The following is a 17,386-nucleotide window of genomic DNA, read 5'->3' on the forward strand; positions in this document are numbered from 1 at the left end:
AATGGGAAAAGACAAAGCATTTCATCAGGAGAGTAAATTGAGGAAATGTGCCAAACAAAGGAAAAAGATATTCACTGGTAATACAGAAGGGAAAGCAGATGTGCACTTCAGAGAAATCTTTCAACTACTCTAGACAACACTCATGCCAAGCAGTAGTGAAAGCTGGAAACCCTGAGCCTGGCATTGACACAAACTGCAAGAGGCTGAAAAACTGGGAGATGGAAATGGACGAAATCCCATCTGAAAGCTGACACCACCTGGCAGCGCCAGTTTGATGACACTGGGGGAGCTGTGCAATGAAACCTGGGAAAAAGAGGGTTTTTCCTGAGTAGTGGAAACATTGAGTTTTATTAGTCTGCCCCAACAGGGTGATCTTGCTAAATGCTGCAGCTGGGGGGATGTTGAGGCTTCTGCAGTGCAAGGCAGGTAAATGGACACCGGATGCAAAGCAAGGAACAGGTTTGACTGAGGCACTCAGCACTTTGGATGGACGAGGTCTGTGTTCTAGCAGTTGTAGAGGAGTGTATAAAGGAACAGGCTCCTCTAACTTCGGTTTTCAAAGGCTTTGACAGACTATGAGAGGATCCTGCAGAAGAGCTTTTAGTCCTCCAGTCACGTCTTCAAGGCTGTATACAGAGGTGCAAAATATTCTCCAAGCTGAACAGCTAAAAAACAAATCAGCTCAAGGTGAACATTAGCAAACATCCTTGCGTTCTGTGGCATTATTATTGATTGGGAAATGCAAACATTACTACTAAAAACGTGTCCAAAAAGTATGAGGCTAAGCTAAAAAAAGTAGCTGGACAGGCAAGGACAGAAATCACTGATGCTGTAACAAATATTCTTAAAAGTAAGAAGCTGAATAGTGATTTTGTAAGAAAAGTATCAATAAAATAGAACTCATCTACGTGAGTAGTGTTATATGAGCCATGTTATATGTCTCTGCCCAACCTGTAGCTGTGCCTGGGATTGCTCCCACCCAGGTGTAGGACCTTGCACTTGGCATGGTTAAACTTCATAAGGTTGGCATCAGCCCACCTCACAAGCGTGTTGAGGTCCCTCTGGATGGCATCCCTTCCCTCCAGCATATCACACAGCTTGGTGTCATCAGCAAACTTGCTGAGGGTGCACTCAATCCCACTGTCCATGTCAGCGACGAAGATGTTGAACAAGACTGATCTCAACACCGATCCTTGAGGGACACTTTCTCATGAAAGTCCTGGATTGTGGAAGGACATTGCCTGCAAAAAAGCTGAAGAGCTCATCTGTTATTGGGCTGCCTTTTCAAATGAATTGGAAAGAAGAGCTGAAAATAACAGACATTTGTGTAGCAGCATACCAATTCAAGCGCATGGAGCTATCAGGTAGAACACAACTGCTGTGAGGAACTGTAAATGCCCTTAAGAAATGCTAAGAACCACTACTGGCAAGGAGACCAGAGAAGCTGAATTCAGCTGTAGTGTGGAAGAGGCTAATTGCTACTTCGGCGATGAAGAAGAGATGAAAATGTGATGCCAATCTTGACTCACACTAGATCTATTCAGAAGGGTCTTTGCTGTGAATTCTCATTCAGGTCAACACTAAAGGCTTCAGAGTACTTGCACTAAAGCCAAGCTACTTTGGCATCATCTTTGTCATGCACTGTGGTGCTGCCAGGGTCTGAGTGGGTTAGGAAAACCATTGGCATGTTGGAGAAAACATTTGGGGGAAATCTGGTCTTTTCATCTTCCTGACATACCTGTGGATGTAGATCCAGTACATCAAGGTAAAATTGGCAGCAACGAGCACATTTGGAAAAGGATGTTTTCACCTCTGAAAAATAATGGAAAAAATCCTTAGAGGAGAGTCTTCAAAACAGCAGTTGGGTATGGTGATGTCGTATGATATTATCAGTGATGAAGGGCTGCACTATAGGCCACTGAAATGAAGAGCTTTAGCTCATTCAAGACTATTTCCAATCAGAAATATTTGAAATTTATAACAAAATGACATTAAAAGTTTGTTTTTTTTACCCCCATTTATGAATACTCAAGAATTGTTGGAAATACAGAAATATAAGTACTTTTAGTGAGAGGATAAAAATCTGTATCTGGAACAGGGATTAAGGAGCAAACAGTTAAAAAGACCACGTGGCTCATCGTCAACAAGAATAAATCATTTTACTTCTCTTGAGGGAACTGTGGCAAATAACAGCAACTGACTGGTTTTACACGTTTTTACACTGTGTTGAATAAGGATGTCTAGTGTTTAGAGTTCAGGGTAGCTAGATGTTCTGTGCCATCACTTTCCTATTTTTGCATTTAGTGTAGATACTTTTAAGTGTTCTGCTAAATTTGATTAGAAAACTGTGAATGTAGTTGCTAAACAGTGTGATTTTAAATATTGCACAAAACTGCGCATACATGGGAAGGCAACATGCAAATTAATGCTGTAATTCCCCTTTCTAATACTAAGAAATCAAGAATGTCTTTTCTCCCTTACTGCAGTCATGGTAGGATGCAGTCATTCAGAATGAGATAATCACAGACTATTGATGTGTGATACATGTTTAAATATTAAAGCGTGCTGGCTTTGCAAACTACGTTTTTTTGCTCATGTAAATCAGCCAATCCTGTTGGGTTTCTTTAACTCTACAGTGGCATCTTGATGTGCTTCTGTCTGGATGCCTTTCCTCTTTGGTGCACATTCTGCTTTTTTCTCCCTAGATGCCAATTTCTGACATTTCAGCTGAAGTGGAAACTTGATAGAGGAAAGAGATCTTGCGCAGATGGAGCAGCTGCCTTTCCATGCTGTGCTGGTGGGCATACCTGACAGTTCACTCAGCACATACACATTCTGTGCAGTGCTTTATAAACCCTTCCTTCATCATAGCTTAGGGTGAGAACCTAGTTTCTTGTGATTTGTCAGGCAAGCTTATTGTAGTCTTGAGCTTTTCAGCTTTAAAGACATTGGTGATGTTTTCAAAACTGTTGTTGTTTTTAGTGGAATTCTCATTTCCTTTATTCAGAAAACAAGACTTATAAAATGTCCTTTTCCATTTTTCTGCGTAGTTAAGATATGCCTTTAGGGATGCTGTATGTTTTTAACTCCCACATAAATAATTGCAGAGTGCCATACTGAAAAGATAAGAAGTGCAGCAGCAGTTGAGAATCAGAGATGATGTAACGGCTGCTGGAGTTCCCAAAGACAGCAGGCATTGGTAGGCATGGCTGCAATGGTGGTGTTGCCCTGTGTTTGCAGGGTGTTGTGGCACTCACTTCATAAACCCAAAGGCTTCACATCTGTATAAATTTGCATTCTAATACATGGCTTAGAGGAATGAAGTAGTTATGAATAGAAGAATAAACCTAGTTCCACTATAGATGCTTTAGGCCTAAGGTAAAACTGAAGTGTAAAGAAAATAAAGATCTAAATATAAAATGTGTTGGTTTATTTCAGTTCAGACTTATGAAGAAGAGAGAATGAGAAGAGCAGGTCAGTAGTGAGCACAAAAAGGCTATATACAGTGTTGCCTTGACAGAGTCAACCCTTAATAGATGAGTTAGGTCTTAGGAATGACTTTTCATCAGTACTCAGTTTATCGATGAGTGCTTTGCCTTTGAAGTGATGTGAATCAGCCATGGACTATGACATGTTTGCTCTGCTTTGGTATTGAGAGTGATTCTTGGCCTTTACTTTCTTAACCTTAGAGTCCTGCTGTTTAAGACCTTGCAGTCTATGAATCATGGCCAACTTCTGTTCCACCAATAGTCCACAAAACTTTGCAACATAGAGCCCTAAAGTTTAAGTTAATGGAGCTGATAGTAGTGCATTTTCAGTGTAGGGTGCTGGCCTGGAAGATAGTTGTCACCAGAGACAAGGCCGTTGTAGCCTTTAAAGGCATATGTGAGTTTAATTGTATTACACTATGATTTTGCTTTTAAAATTAATTATGTAAAGTAAAGGTAATTGAATCCTTGAATTTCAGCGTGTGTTTTCTAATGAGAACAACTTTTACAGCATACACTAATTTTTCCAAAGCTGTTTCAGAGCTAGAAAGTAAACTGATCAAACTGGTAAGGTTTTTGGTTGTATGTTACTGCCTGACTTTAATTCTTGCTGAGTCTTGTGTTCATGGCCCTTGTAGGGAATCTGAGTAGACCTCGCATGATAAAAGCTTTCTCCACTGATTCTTTGATGCAGTAACTTCAGGAGAGTTGCATTTACCTGAAGTTTCATTTGGGTTTGTGAATGGGTGTTCGCAGATTGGCTGGGCTGGGACTTCCTGTCATGTCAGCAGAATAGCAGCAACATTATTTATTTATCCTGCTATTTGTCTTGGAGTTGTATGCTGCTGCGAACCTTCCTTGTACAATCAATAACAATAGCAAAGTCCCTGGTGGCTTGCACGAGGTCTTTGGCATGCTTCCATCTCCAAGAGCAGACATCTGTCTGAAGTAAGCCGCTCTTTTTGTTTTAAGGGTCTAAGAAGAACTTTTCAAGGTGTGAATCACATTTGTTGTGGAGGGGCTTTTCAACCAGGAAGGCTTGCAGAATTTCATACTGACAGTCATTTGCTTGATGAGCTCTTTTGTCTCTGGGAAAAACACTTGGCCGGTAGACAGGGCCAAGGTTTGGAGATTGAAATGAGGGGTTTGATACAGCTGGGATTTACATTCCAGTGTGCCAGTGCCTGGACCACATTTTGACACTGAAAACCGGTATAACTAAGAAGTACATTTGAATATGAGAAAATGATTATTTTTTTTTTTTTTTAAGTTTCACTCAAAGAGAAGGGAGGAATAGCTTTAATTAAGAAATTGGCAAAACAATATCAGAAAAAGCATAGCATGAGAACTTTAAAATAGCAGAAATAAAACTGTTTTTGAAATCTTATTCTAGGAAAAGCCTTTCATTTTTTACTAAATATTTGTTTACTGTAAAACTTTAATGTTAGCATCCTCAGAGAAACTGTGTGTGCTGCTTTTAATGTGGTGGGGTTTTTTGCCATATCGTGTGGTGGAAGCTGAACACAGATCCTTCACACTAAAACATATGCCTGTTCTTCATTCTTTTCTTCATTTCTTTGGCCGAAAGTTGTAGGTTTATGGCTCACAAGCAGCTGCCGTATGCTGTCAGCTTCTCTTTAGGACTTTGTGCTGTGAACACAGTCGGATTGCTTTCTGCCTTCCCTGTCCCAGCCATGCCTTCCACTGTCTGGAATAAAATCTTGACTTTTTTCTCTGACGTCTTCTCATCAATATCAATATAGCTGAAAAGAAGCCTTGATCTTCTCCTTTAAGACATTCCAGCTACTGCTTTCTTAGTTACTGTAGCAACCTGCTTGTTATCTAACGTCATTTTGAGCTCTGGAGCTCACTTAGCCTCCATCTAAGCCTTACTGAACTCCTTCTGAGTTCCCTTTTAATACATGTTTTCTGCTGGTCCACAGGCCTAAAATTCTTGTTTCAACTTGTTATCTTGTGTCTTGTTTACTGCAATATCCTTTCAGCTGGCCTTGCAATCATGGCCTGCCTCTATCTGGAATGATGCAATTTTCTGTCCTGCCACTTTGTGTTGTCCCTGTTGCACCTCCCTGTTGACAATTGTACATGAACTATACATTTTAGTTTTTGAACTCCCACATGAACTTTTCTCTCCCTCCTGATGCCATTTCTTTGATGCATAGGTGTCAATGCCAGCCTCCATCATTATCGTCTTGTTACATTTTTCAAAACCACCCCTTGGTCCCTTCATCCTTCCCTTATGCTTGGTAGCGGCGTTTTGAGAGCATCCCCTGCTCTCTGTATCATGTCTTCAGATCCAAGTGCTAACAAAGATGTGACTACAGGTGGGATGCTGGTAGGCTGGGCCTACTGATTGCTTGCTATAATAAATGATATTGCCTCATCTTTCCATTTTTGTTCCCATTTGTCCTTATCCCTATGTTGTCCCTTATCTTTGTAGAGGAAGGACAGTCTCTTCTATGGCCTTTTTCTGCAGGACCCATGATAACTTGAGGCTGACCTGAGGCTGGGGCTCTTTCAGCAATACAGTGGTTGGAAGAATAATTAAGTTATACATAATAATATTTCCTTCAAAGGAAAATGTGCTTTTACTTTGAGTGAAACATGCAATCTGTGATTCGAACTTATTACTGACAGTAATAAATTCTGACGAGCCAAAAAATCTCACCATTTTGGGGATCAGCATTTCTCATATCCAATCATAAGCTATTAGTTTAGCCTCTTGGCTCTTGTAAAGTAAAAGTGAATAAAATAAAATGGGGTTGGATTTAAAATCTTCAGAATTAAGAGCTTTTGTTTGAAATTAGTATAATGTTCTTCATCTATAGTTCATTTGCCTTCTCAGTCATGTGAATAATGAGATTTTATCTGTATCAGATTTATTCTAACCCTTCTCACATCATTCTCAGTTTGGTTTTTTCTGAGATACTACAAATCTTGAGCTTTGCAGTCAGGTTGTTATTTTAGGGTTTTTTTTTGTGTTTGTTTTGTTTGTTTTTTCTTTCCCTTTCATAATTTACCATAAATTATTTCTTTCTACATGGTTGAGCTACAATTTTGTACAGACTGTTTTAGTGAGCTGTGGTATTGCCTTCTGTAGCAGGCGATGCCATGTTGAATAAGAAAGCTGAACTTCAGGTATTCTGAAGCTATTTGTAAACTAAATCGAGGAACATGCTAACTGAGCCATATCTCCTGCTTATGAAATCTGGTTTCATATTCCATCACATTTTCTGTATATTCCATTTGGTCTCTTGCTGATTAAACAGCTATCAATACTGAAGTGCATTTTATTCTTGAAGACCATAATGCTTTTGCATCTTCCTTTCATTTAATTTCTGCATTAATTGAATGCATAACCTAGTGAAACAGGAACTGTAAATGATCCAGAATTTTGATGATAATAATTTTACGTGTTCAGCTTTTAAATTAGCCCATAAGGATGTGAACAGGCTGAAACTGAACTTAGGCATTATTTGCCTCATTACAGATTTTCCTTTGTCACTACTGTTTGGTGAGAACCAGGCGTCTTGATCTAAGCAGTATGTCCCCAAGGAACAAATTCCTGCTGTTATAAGAAAAGATGTCCCTGGGATATTAACAATTTTCACAGTGAGGGTTGTTCATAAAAAAATACTGTTTTTTTCAAATATCTGTCATGTAGCTGGTGTAGTGCATCTTATATGCAGCAGGACCCATGTTTCAAAATGCAAAACGCGTTATCTTCATCATGATATATCATAATGATATTTCATTACTTGTATAACAGAAAGGATCAAGGGCCACATGAGTGGAAAAATTAAGTATTTGGGGGTTTCTTGGTTCCCTGACATCTTGTGCACTTTGAATGAAATTGATTTATGATTGATGGCTGCTTGACCTTTGCTTTTCCTGATTTTTTTGAGTATAAAGTAAATTTAATAATTATATTTTATTTGAATTCTGCTATAACTAGTAATAAAAAAAAATGACCTTTGTGTTAGTATTCTTTAAAGAGAAATGAGGAAAACCCAAGAGGATTATATTTATTTAGTTTAGGAATACTGCACGAAACCTGCAAATGCCAGAAATTTCTGTCAGTTTGCCAGTATGGCTTAAGTGGCAGCACATAACTGTAGGTCTGTCTTTGGAAAATTAGCCTTTGCTATGAAATTTACTGTATTTGCAATCCATATTCTATTAGGACGCTATTATTCAAATAGAACAATTATTATTAAAAGTATTTGTCAGTGTGGTAAGAGGTTGAACAGGACACAGAATTTCATCTTGATCATTTTACAGAGAAATTTTCAAAAGAGGTACAGCCTTTTCTCGCTTGAAGTCAAGAGTGTTTCCTGCAGTTAGCTGGGAAATGAGTTGCTTGAATTTCGTACGTCAACCAACAACAATAAAATGAAAGCACAGCCTTGTGATGGCGTTTGAATTTTCCCATTTCCTGGGTAGGAGTCCTAATAAGGGCTTGAAGTTATTATTGAGAAAATAAGAAAAAAATTGTGACAGCACCATTCAGAGGTCTCCTTCCAGTTGTTTTTGTGCCAGTTCTTCAGTTCCTACTAATTCTCATCCAGGTGCGAACAGTGAAGTGCAGTTCCACTCTTCTCCAAATGTCAGCAGGAAACCTAGGAACTGGCCGGTCCAGCTTTTGTCTCTTAACCAAATATCCAACATCTTCTCGCTGTAGCTCAAGCTCAGGGACAGAAAGAAGGATCTCTATATACTATTTCTTAAAGGTAAACTTAGAGTGAAATAAAATTTCTGACAATTATCGCTATAGTTTTTTCATGCAGCTACTTCACTGAAAAAGATAACAATGTATGTGTAGTTGGGAAAAGTTAAATGGGGCAAGACGGGGTGAAAAGTTAAATGGACGTTACAAAAGCAGTGCATAGGAATAGACTGAAGACTGAGCAAATCCCAAGTCATTTGCAGGAATTTGCAGCCCTTTGCAAACGGTATTTTCTGCAGGCCTAGTCAGGTCAATTGGTCTGCTTAAGGCAATTGGTAAGGGGAAACAGAAGGTAAGATAGGGGATATTTGGCCTGCCCTGCCTGGGAACTCCCCACCCACTCATTAGTTTCATAGGCAGTCTACAATATATGTCCATCGTATGCATGGAGCTGATGAATAGCTCCTTTGTAGCAGAGAGAAAGTCTCAGTAGTAAACCAAACAGTGCAGCAACACTGAAATCCTGCTTTTGAAGTGTTGTGACATGAACATGATCTGTCTTCACCTGCTCTTCTGCAGTGACATCTGAGAGTTAGAATACGTGTGCTTGCTCCTCAGCTCTTGTAGTCACCATTTCTGCTTTTCTGGAGGAGCTGCCCTCTTGTTTTGTTCAGTTTCTTTATGGAATATCGGAAGGTAATGCCACAAATAGAGGATGAAATTCCAGTTTTGTGCTCCCTCAGATGCAAAACTGGAACCAGTAGTCAGATAGATAAAAAAACCTGGCTGAAACACAGCCTTGGAATGAGATGGATGAGGAAGCTCAGTGAGAGCCCCTTGCCTTGATACTATCACCTTAACAAAGGCTGTTCATACGTTGTATGTCCAAGTCTTTATTTTATCCTGATCTTTCCATTAATCAAATGTCCTGAGTTGCCTGGCTTTGCTGAAACTGGCTTCAGTTTCAGTGAAATCAGGCTTAATATGAGTCAACACTGAGCTCTGCCACAATCCGGGAAACCATATACTGGGCAACAGGAGGATGACCAGCAGTCAGAGGAAGCTGTTACTTCTCTCTACTTAGTTCTAGTGAGGCTGCTTCTGAAATACTGGGTCCATATTTGAGCTCCATGGTTCAAAAAGAGTGTGGAAAAAACCACAGAGGGTCCACTCGTGGGGACTAGAGCATAAAACGTACTGGTGAAGCTTGAGGGAGCTAAGCTTCAATAGGATGGCAAAGAAGAAGTTAAGGGGCAGGAGAAACTAGTTAGATTTTATTATGCACATTGTGGATATTAGTGTTTAGTTGTTAGATACAAAGCATGCTTGGTAACTGGGACTGTGAAAAGAAAAAGGCATCTCAGTCTTCTTTCAGCTCATGACTAGTTGTTTGTAATGTTCATATTCCCTTTATTAGGCTATTGTGGAGTATATCAAGACTTGAAACTTTCCTTATTTACTTCCTCTGGATAAAGTAGATTAGAACAAGAAACTTCTAAGATATTTTTTTTCTGGTGACTTTCCTTGGTATCATTTTAATCCATTTGAGTGGGTAGTGTTGCTTTAAGTCAGCTAATTGATGTTTTACGTTTCTCAGGAGTTATCATTTTACTCCGCTGTGTGGTGTTACTTCATATTATTTCAGACAGTGGTAGAGACCAGTACGTAGCTGGCCTTGATCTTTAATATAATACATACCGTACTGTTTAAATTTCTTCTTTTTGTTTTGATTCCAGTGTTGGAATGAGGGCTGGATTGAAGCTAATGCCTAGTTCCAATACTTGTTTTTCCTCCTTGGACATCATCATCAGCATCATAATGTTGTTTTAACCAAGATCTCAATTAATTAAAAAGCAAACAAATCTAGAGAATGTGGAAAATACACGGTAAAGGTAGCTAAGCTGAGTATGAAAGTTAGTATGAAGCTTGAAGCAAAATAAATTGTAGTATCACTTAAGTGTCAGCAATCTATAACTGTGAAGTGAGACAAGGAAAATCAGAAAGGACAGTTTTACTGACACAAATAAGTAAACAGAGAAATAAAATCCCAAAAAGGAAATGAGCACACAGATGAAGTGGCAGTAAACAAACTGTACACAAGACGAACAGCCAGAAATAAATTAGCAAAAACCAAAATAAATGCCAGCAAGCAAGGCAGATGCAAAAAAACCCCAAGCAGCTGTTAAGGAAGAGAAAAAGAAACTGAGCACATGTTACATGTAAGTGGAAGAAAACCCCACTGCATGGCATTTCAGGACTATTTCCTAAAATACCTTGATTTCTGTGAATTCCAGTGGAGAATTTTAACCATGCAGACAGTATAGGAGGACACCAGTTGGTGGGAACAAATGATAACCTAAAGCCTCCATTCTTTCATTTTCTTAAGAGCAAAGGCTTTTCCCCTGAGGCACGTGGGCATATCCACTGCCGAGTATGTTGCAGATTCCCATAAAATCAAACATTCGCGATGCTGCCCACAGCAATCCCTTAGAGGCCTGTGTTCGCAAACTCTGTACAATGGAGGATCCAACTTTTGGTGGAAAAAATGGTGCTCAGAGACTGCTGGTAATGCTGTCTGTCTGGTATAGAATATCTTTATCTAATAAATTAGTTAAAAAATATCCTGCTTTAGTTTGTTTTTCTCCTCTTTAGCTCTTCCCTGTTATTAAAGCTTCAGTGCTGGATTAAAACTTTACTTCCTGGAACATACCTCTTGGGCTATCGTGGGGGTTGTTGGAATTAAAAAAGTCTCATGTGTTTTTTCAGTTGGTGTATGTATTTTCTCTAAACCAAAAGATTTCATGTTACTTTTTTTTTGATACTAAAATACCTTTGCAGCAGAAAAAGTTAAAAGTCAGAGTTTCAAAAAATGAAGTTTGGGAGAATTATGGTACTTCTGTTTCCATCCTTTTTCTTTATTTTTTTTTTTCTCTGCACTTACACAAAAGTAGTTCTTATTTGAACTGTTCTTATTTCTTATTTGAAGTTTTGTGCTTTTCTTCATCACTGTGGATGGCATTCATCTCTGCCATCCATTTGCTGAAATTCCTGTTAAGAGCAGATGTGGTATCTGTAAATTTTGGGTTAAAACCTGCATTCTCCAGATACCAAAGACACAGTCAAAAAGTGGATTCAAGCTATTTTTGATTTCTAGTGTTGCTCTGTAAGCTACACTTCTTTTATGACAGGAAACTGAAGTGCATAGGCAGAATTCGTAGAGATTGGTTTATACTGGAACACAGGTAAAAAGAAAATAATAGGTTAATTAACTGTTTTGGAAGAAGAGTTGGAAACACCAAATTTCTTTGCCTCTGCAGGTTATCTTATGATTACACTGCCCAGAAAAAAGCTTGATATAAAAGACTTAGGTTGGATATAAGAAGGAAGGTCTTTACTGTAAAAGTGGTGAGGCACTGGAATGGGTTGCCCAGGGAAGTTGTGAATGCTCCATCCCTGTCGGTGTTCAAGACCAGGTTGGACAGAGCCTTGGGTGACATGGTTTAGTGTGAGGTGTCCCTGCCCATGGCAGGGGGGTTGGAACTTGATGGTCTTAAGGTCCTTTCCAACCCTAACTGTTCTATGATTCTGTGACTGATCAGGATGCGAAGGACTTACTTAGAAAAGTGTGTTCAAACAGAAGCTGATTGAAGACCAGCTCATTTCCATCTTCTCCTTATGATGTCCGTTTCAGCTGCTTTCTTGGCTAGTCTGGCATTTACAGATGCACTGTACAAAATTAAAAAAAAAAAAAAGATTGTTCAGTGGTTTGAGTATCGCTCAATTGTGAGAGATGTGAGTTCAGTGACCTCTGCCAGTATTGTCCATGGTGTTCTGCATTAATTCCCAGTGTGTAATGTGCTGTTGTCTTACAAAGATGCTGTGAAGAAAAACTGTCTCAAAATGTGTGGAGGTCCTAGTTATGGCAGAGTTGGGGCCACTAAAGGAGTCTTGTGGACATGGTCCTATAGTACCGGGAATTTGACATCACACAGTGTGAAATCTGTTCTATCAGAGGCAGATTTTAACTTTTTCTAAGCTTTCTGAGCTTTTTTTTTCATGTGGTGCACACAAAATTTACATCTTGCTCAGGCTAAATTTCTGTGTTCATTAAAAGCATGAAACAACTCGTGCTGCATTTATAATTTATAAAAATATTTGCACTTTCTATTATGCATGTCCAAGCAGTGTCCGTGATCCATAGCTTCAAACATTTAACCTGTAAAATAATTGGGAGTGTGGTCACTTCTTAATTGAAGTAACCTGGAAGTATTCCATTGAATGACTTCATAACTGGCATCTAAACATTTACTTTCACCATTTTGCTTTTAGACTAGATCAGAGGTGTCTGCAGAAAGCAGTTTTGAGCAGTTGTCTATATGTATTGATTTTAAAGTGCCACTTGAAAAAGTTGAATGCATCTGAATACAGAAATATGGGTACATTAACGATTTTATTACAGCAGCCATGGAAGATAGTATCATCCCTTTGGGTCTTTGTTAGTTGCTTAGGGATGCTTATAACAAATGACTGTCTCACAAATACAGAATAAATGTGTTTTGGGCAATTTTTTATCTGTTGACATAAATACTATGTGAGTGTCTCTGGAGCATCCTTCTACATATGAAATGAGGCAGGGCTATTGCATGGGGAAATATAGTACAGAAGTGCTGGACCATCTTTACGTTAGCAGATTAGTGGCTGAGGCTGCCTGTCTATCCAAGTGACAGAAACAAATTATATAAAGTAATGACTCAGTTGAATTTGATATGTCATTGAACAATGGGATCACTAGAGCCTAAAAATCTGACACTGGCATTTCAGTTACCAGTTTCCCAGCTTTTTGCTGAGATTATGTTTATGCTTTACCCAGCATCATAATAGAAAAAAAAGAAAACCCAAACCATTTAAATTTGGGTTCTTTAAACCAGTGCCTTGCATTGTAGGAACTCATTGTAAATATAACCTGCACTTGTTGGTCAGTGTTCAGTAAGGAACATTTCATGGAATGATATCCTTTCCATAAAAATTATTCTAAAAATATATGTGTCTTGGTTTCGGGGTTCAGTTTTAGAGAGAGGAGGCAGAACAATTTGCAATCTTTAATATGAAACTCTTAATGTGAAAGTCTATGGTTAAGATCCACAAGAAAAAGTTAAAGAATTGGAAAAGCCTAGAAAAAAGGAGCCATAATAATGATTCTCGAATACGTGAACAGTTCTGGCCAAAAAATAAGGAAATGAGCTGTGGGCCCAAGATTTCTGTGGGAACATCTTGCAGTGGTTGAACCAGAAAGGTGCCATTATGATCTTAAAATGAGTGGAAAACCATTCATAATCCTCACTCCAGGCTTAAATTGTGACATCATCAGTAGCACTAAGATGGTCCTGGAGCTGTTATTTTAGTGTTTTCCTTAAAGTAGGAGCTTTGATGTGAATACGCATTGGAAGTAACTTCTCATGATAATTTTTGAGGTGAACACTTGTATAGGATATTGGTGATGTCTCTGCTGATACACTTGCTTTGGACAAACTGCTGCAAATTTCATGATCACTGGAAATTAGGTAGCTCCATAACTGTCTCATACTAAAAAGGCTTCCTAAGAATTTTCTCCATGTCTTTCAACCTGTGTTCAGTACTTAGATATTTTAAGTGACTAGTTAAAACAAAATAATGATGAAATAGAAAACCTGAGTAAGATTCTAGATTCACCCAAACACATTTTACCTGGAAAATTCCACCAGCAAGCAGAAACTGGACCCCAGGCCACCAAAAGTTTGTCTGCAAATCCATTCTGATAGACAATTTATATTTCGAGTGTTTGCCTTAGTTCTGAAAGATAAACTACTCCCATCTAAAACCGTTAGATTACCACAAACCATTAATTCCAGCCCACAAGAGGAATTTGTGATGCAAAAGAAGGGACTTTTTCGAAAGATTCTTGGCAAAGCTGCTTCTGCTGTCCTATCTGCCTGCATTGCTTGCAGTTAGGAAAGAATGGTGTTCTTCCAGAGCAGTGTATGAAACAGTATCTCATGGGAATGAGATGGTTAAAGAAATGGGAAGCAGTGTTGATGTTTTGTCTTTAAGATGCAGATGCACTATACATAAATCACCAAACTTATTGGAATATATTTTGTATAGGGAAAAAGAATTGACTTTTTGAAATTTTAAAATGTAAGAAAACAATGATGAAGAGACTGAATTAGAATCAGTGAGGAAACAGCATGGTATTTTACAAGCCTGACAAGTTAATGTTTGAATCAACATCTTTGTACAAAATTTCAGGAAGAATAAAGGGTGCTTTCAATCTAAGAGCACACTCTGTATTCATTAAAATTGTAGATTATTCATATGTATTGTGGAAGCCTAGTCATTAATATTAAATAAGTCAAAATGTTCAAAGGAGTTCTTGAAATTTAAATAGTACAGAACAAATTCCAAAGTCAAATTCATATCTGTAATTCCCACGATCCATAATTCTTCACACTTGAGAGCAATTTTAGCAGTTTGAAAAGGTATCCAGGTAATGTGTGTTGAATAGTATCTAACATAGGAAAGAATGATTTTTTAAATTGGATTTTGTAAAACACAACCGTTGTAATGGGCCTCTGAATTAAAGAACGTGGAGCATGCCAGTATGACAGGCAGCTTAATACCGCGCTTTAGTAAGCATCATTGTGGAAGAGCTATGCTGACAGGAGTGAAGGTGCCTTCTGCAAAGAGCCAAGGATGTAAATGTGACACAGAGAATTTTCTAATGTTTTGTATTGTTCTTTGTCTTCTAGAGTATCAGGGCTTCAGGGCTGGTGCTGCTGGAAACCATTCTTTTTGGATCACTTCTTCTGTACTTCCCGGTAAGTCAAACTATAGCTTTTTTGAAAAATTACATCCTTGCTGACATCTTAATACATTGAATCACCTTGGTGAACATATAAATGTCAAAACTATTTATGTAACGATTAGCTTAATCTGACTATAAAATGGGCTGTGTTCAGTGAGTATTCTTGAGAACACTTGAACATTTTCCTATATTTATAATAATTCTCCAATTTCAGTTTAAGGAACTTTCCAGTGTTTTTTACTTAGAAGATTTTAGGTGTTCTGGGTTAAACTGAGTTTTTGCTTTGAAAGATGATACCTCTCTATACTGTCCTGTGGGAAGAATAGGTAAGGTGTGTACAAGGAAGACACTGATTATACCAAGTATTTCTCTGGAATGTAATATAAAAAGTAATTACTTCAGAGTATTATTGGCATATATTTTGATGTTTCTGAAGCTACGTGAAATCTGCTGTACCATGTATTTGGGAAAATGATGTTATCCCTATGCTATAAGTAGGGAAAAATTATTTCACAGTCGCGTGAGGAATATATCACAAAACTCATAGAAATATCATTCCTTTCTCCTTTCAAAAATCCCAGAAAACCTGAGTTTGTTAATTGCCATGTAAAACCAATATAATGACTAGATAAAGGAAGACACCAAAGTGTACATTGAATGAAGTTGGTAGCATGCAGATCAGGAGACAGAAAAAACAAAAATGGAGTTTTGGATTATTTTCCTATTCTGTTTTCCTCAGTAATGAGAATCTTCTGTGCTTGCGCAGACCATCATTTAGTTACTGAGAGTTGGAAAACAGAACTCCTTAGCGGCTGCAGAACAAGTAGCAGATAAACTATAGTAGAATGAGGTGTGAAGAATACTATAATAAACACAATCCCCAATGGAATTTTTATGCAGTTTTTTTTTTTTTTTGTCACGTGTGCCTTTCAGGTTCTGAAGAAAAAGTGTGCATTTCTAGGATAGTTTTATGTGGTTTTTCATCTTTCACTTTGCAGATGCCAGTAAGACAAGTTTTGGGGTTTTCCATGTTATTCCACAAATGCTTCTTTCATACTCTTTTCCAGTGAGCAGGACAGAAAGCCCTCACACTGCTTTCTTGGCCTTTGTTCAAATGCTATGAAGCATTTATAGAAAGTCACAGCTTAAAGCGTTAACATGAGCGGTTTCCTGTCCATGGCTGTCTCCTCTGTGCTTTCCCAAAAAGCCCTGAGGCCTTGTAGTGGCTTTCCCAGAGAACTCTGGGACATTGTAGTGACTCCCCCAGGCCAAGGCTCCATAAGAAGTGTTTTCACAGCCTCAGTTCTGAAGTATGCCAGAAGCCTCCTCATAGCTATTGCTGTGTCGGCAGCCTGCTTCTCTGTCACTGATTCTTCAGTTTCTTTCCCGGGTTTTGTCTTGATCCTCTATGTCACAAAGGACATCCTTTGGTGGCTGTCTATCTTCAGGCTTTAGGTGCCAAGAGATGGCCATCCACACAACCTTTACATGCAGAGGGAGAAGAGAGGAAAGGAAATGGGGCTGGGAGGGAGGGGTTTGATAACCGAAGCATCACCTCAGCTTTTCACTGATGTTTAAACATTCCCCTGCTTTTTTTTTTTTACTGACAATTTGGTGTATTCTGAGGGAACATCTTTTGCTGAAAATTCCTGATTAGCATGTCTCCAAGTTGGAATATAGATTTCTGACTAGAGCTTATCCTTCTCTGCTCTTTTCATTCTCATACCATATAAAACTGTCCACTGAGAACACATTCTGTTAGACACCGACATGCAAGTGTACAACCTGAGTGCTCTCTTACAGCAGTTTTGTGCTTCCACACTCTTTGCTGGGGCTCTCTTTCTTTATTACGTAGGTAATTACTGATCAGCCTGTGACTCCTGATCAGGCTGAAACACAATAAAAATGTTGTTTCTGTTTTCAAGGTCTTAGGGGAGGGATGTAGAGAGTGTGGTACTGGGAAGTCATCTTAATGTTCAGACAGAGAAATTAATCCTGATTTCACCAACTGCAAGAATATGGTTTTGTAAAAAAAATAAGAAGATTGGGACTGATACAGAAATACCAGGATTTCAACATCCTTGTCCCTCAGTGCTCTGCAAGGAAGATTTAATCAACTTCTGATCCAGGGCAAGAGAGTGGAACAATAAACGTGCGAAGGATGCAAAGCATAGCCAGAGAGGTCTATTACATAATCTTTAAGAAAGAGGAGCCTGTGTGTCTGCAAGGTTTGAGTCCTTGGAATGTGAACTCTTGACATTTTGCTGTACATGGGCAGTATGTAAATGTGCTTGCCTCCTTATTGTCTGGAAAAGGAACACAATGCAGAACAGGATGGCATGAGAAAGAACAAAAGAAAACCTGAGCTCTAAA

At 38.6% G+C, this 17,386-nt stretch overlaps 1 protein-coding gene across 1 annotated transcript in view; it reads left to right on the top strand.

Annotated features, from left to right (window-relative positions):
• GPR158 (G protein-coupled receptor 158) overlaps window positions 1-17,386 on the top strand; it is a 183,728-nt gene that overhangs the window by 89,008 nt on the left and 77,334 nt on the right. The window contains exon 5 of the mRNA XM_065666605.1: window positions 14,958-15,026. Within this exon, the coding sequence (XP_065522677.1) occupies window positions 14,958-15,026 (69 nt within the window). The remainder of the gene's footprint in view (window positions 1-14,957; window positions 15,027-17,386) is intronic.

The sequence above is a fragment of the Lathamus discolor genome, chromosome 2 (genome assembly GCF_037157495.1).
Source record: "Lathamus discolor isolate bLatDis1 chromosome 2, bLatDis1.hap1, whole genome shotgun sequence".
Classification (NCBI taxonomy): domain Eukaryota; kingdom Metazoa; phylum Chordata; class Aves; order Psittaciformes; family Psittacidae; genus Lathamus; species Lathamus discolor.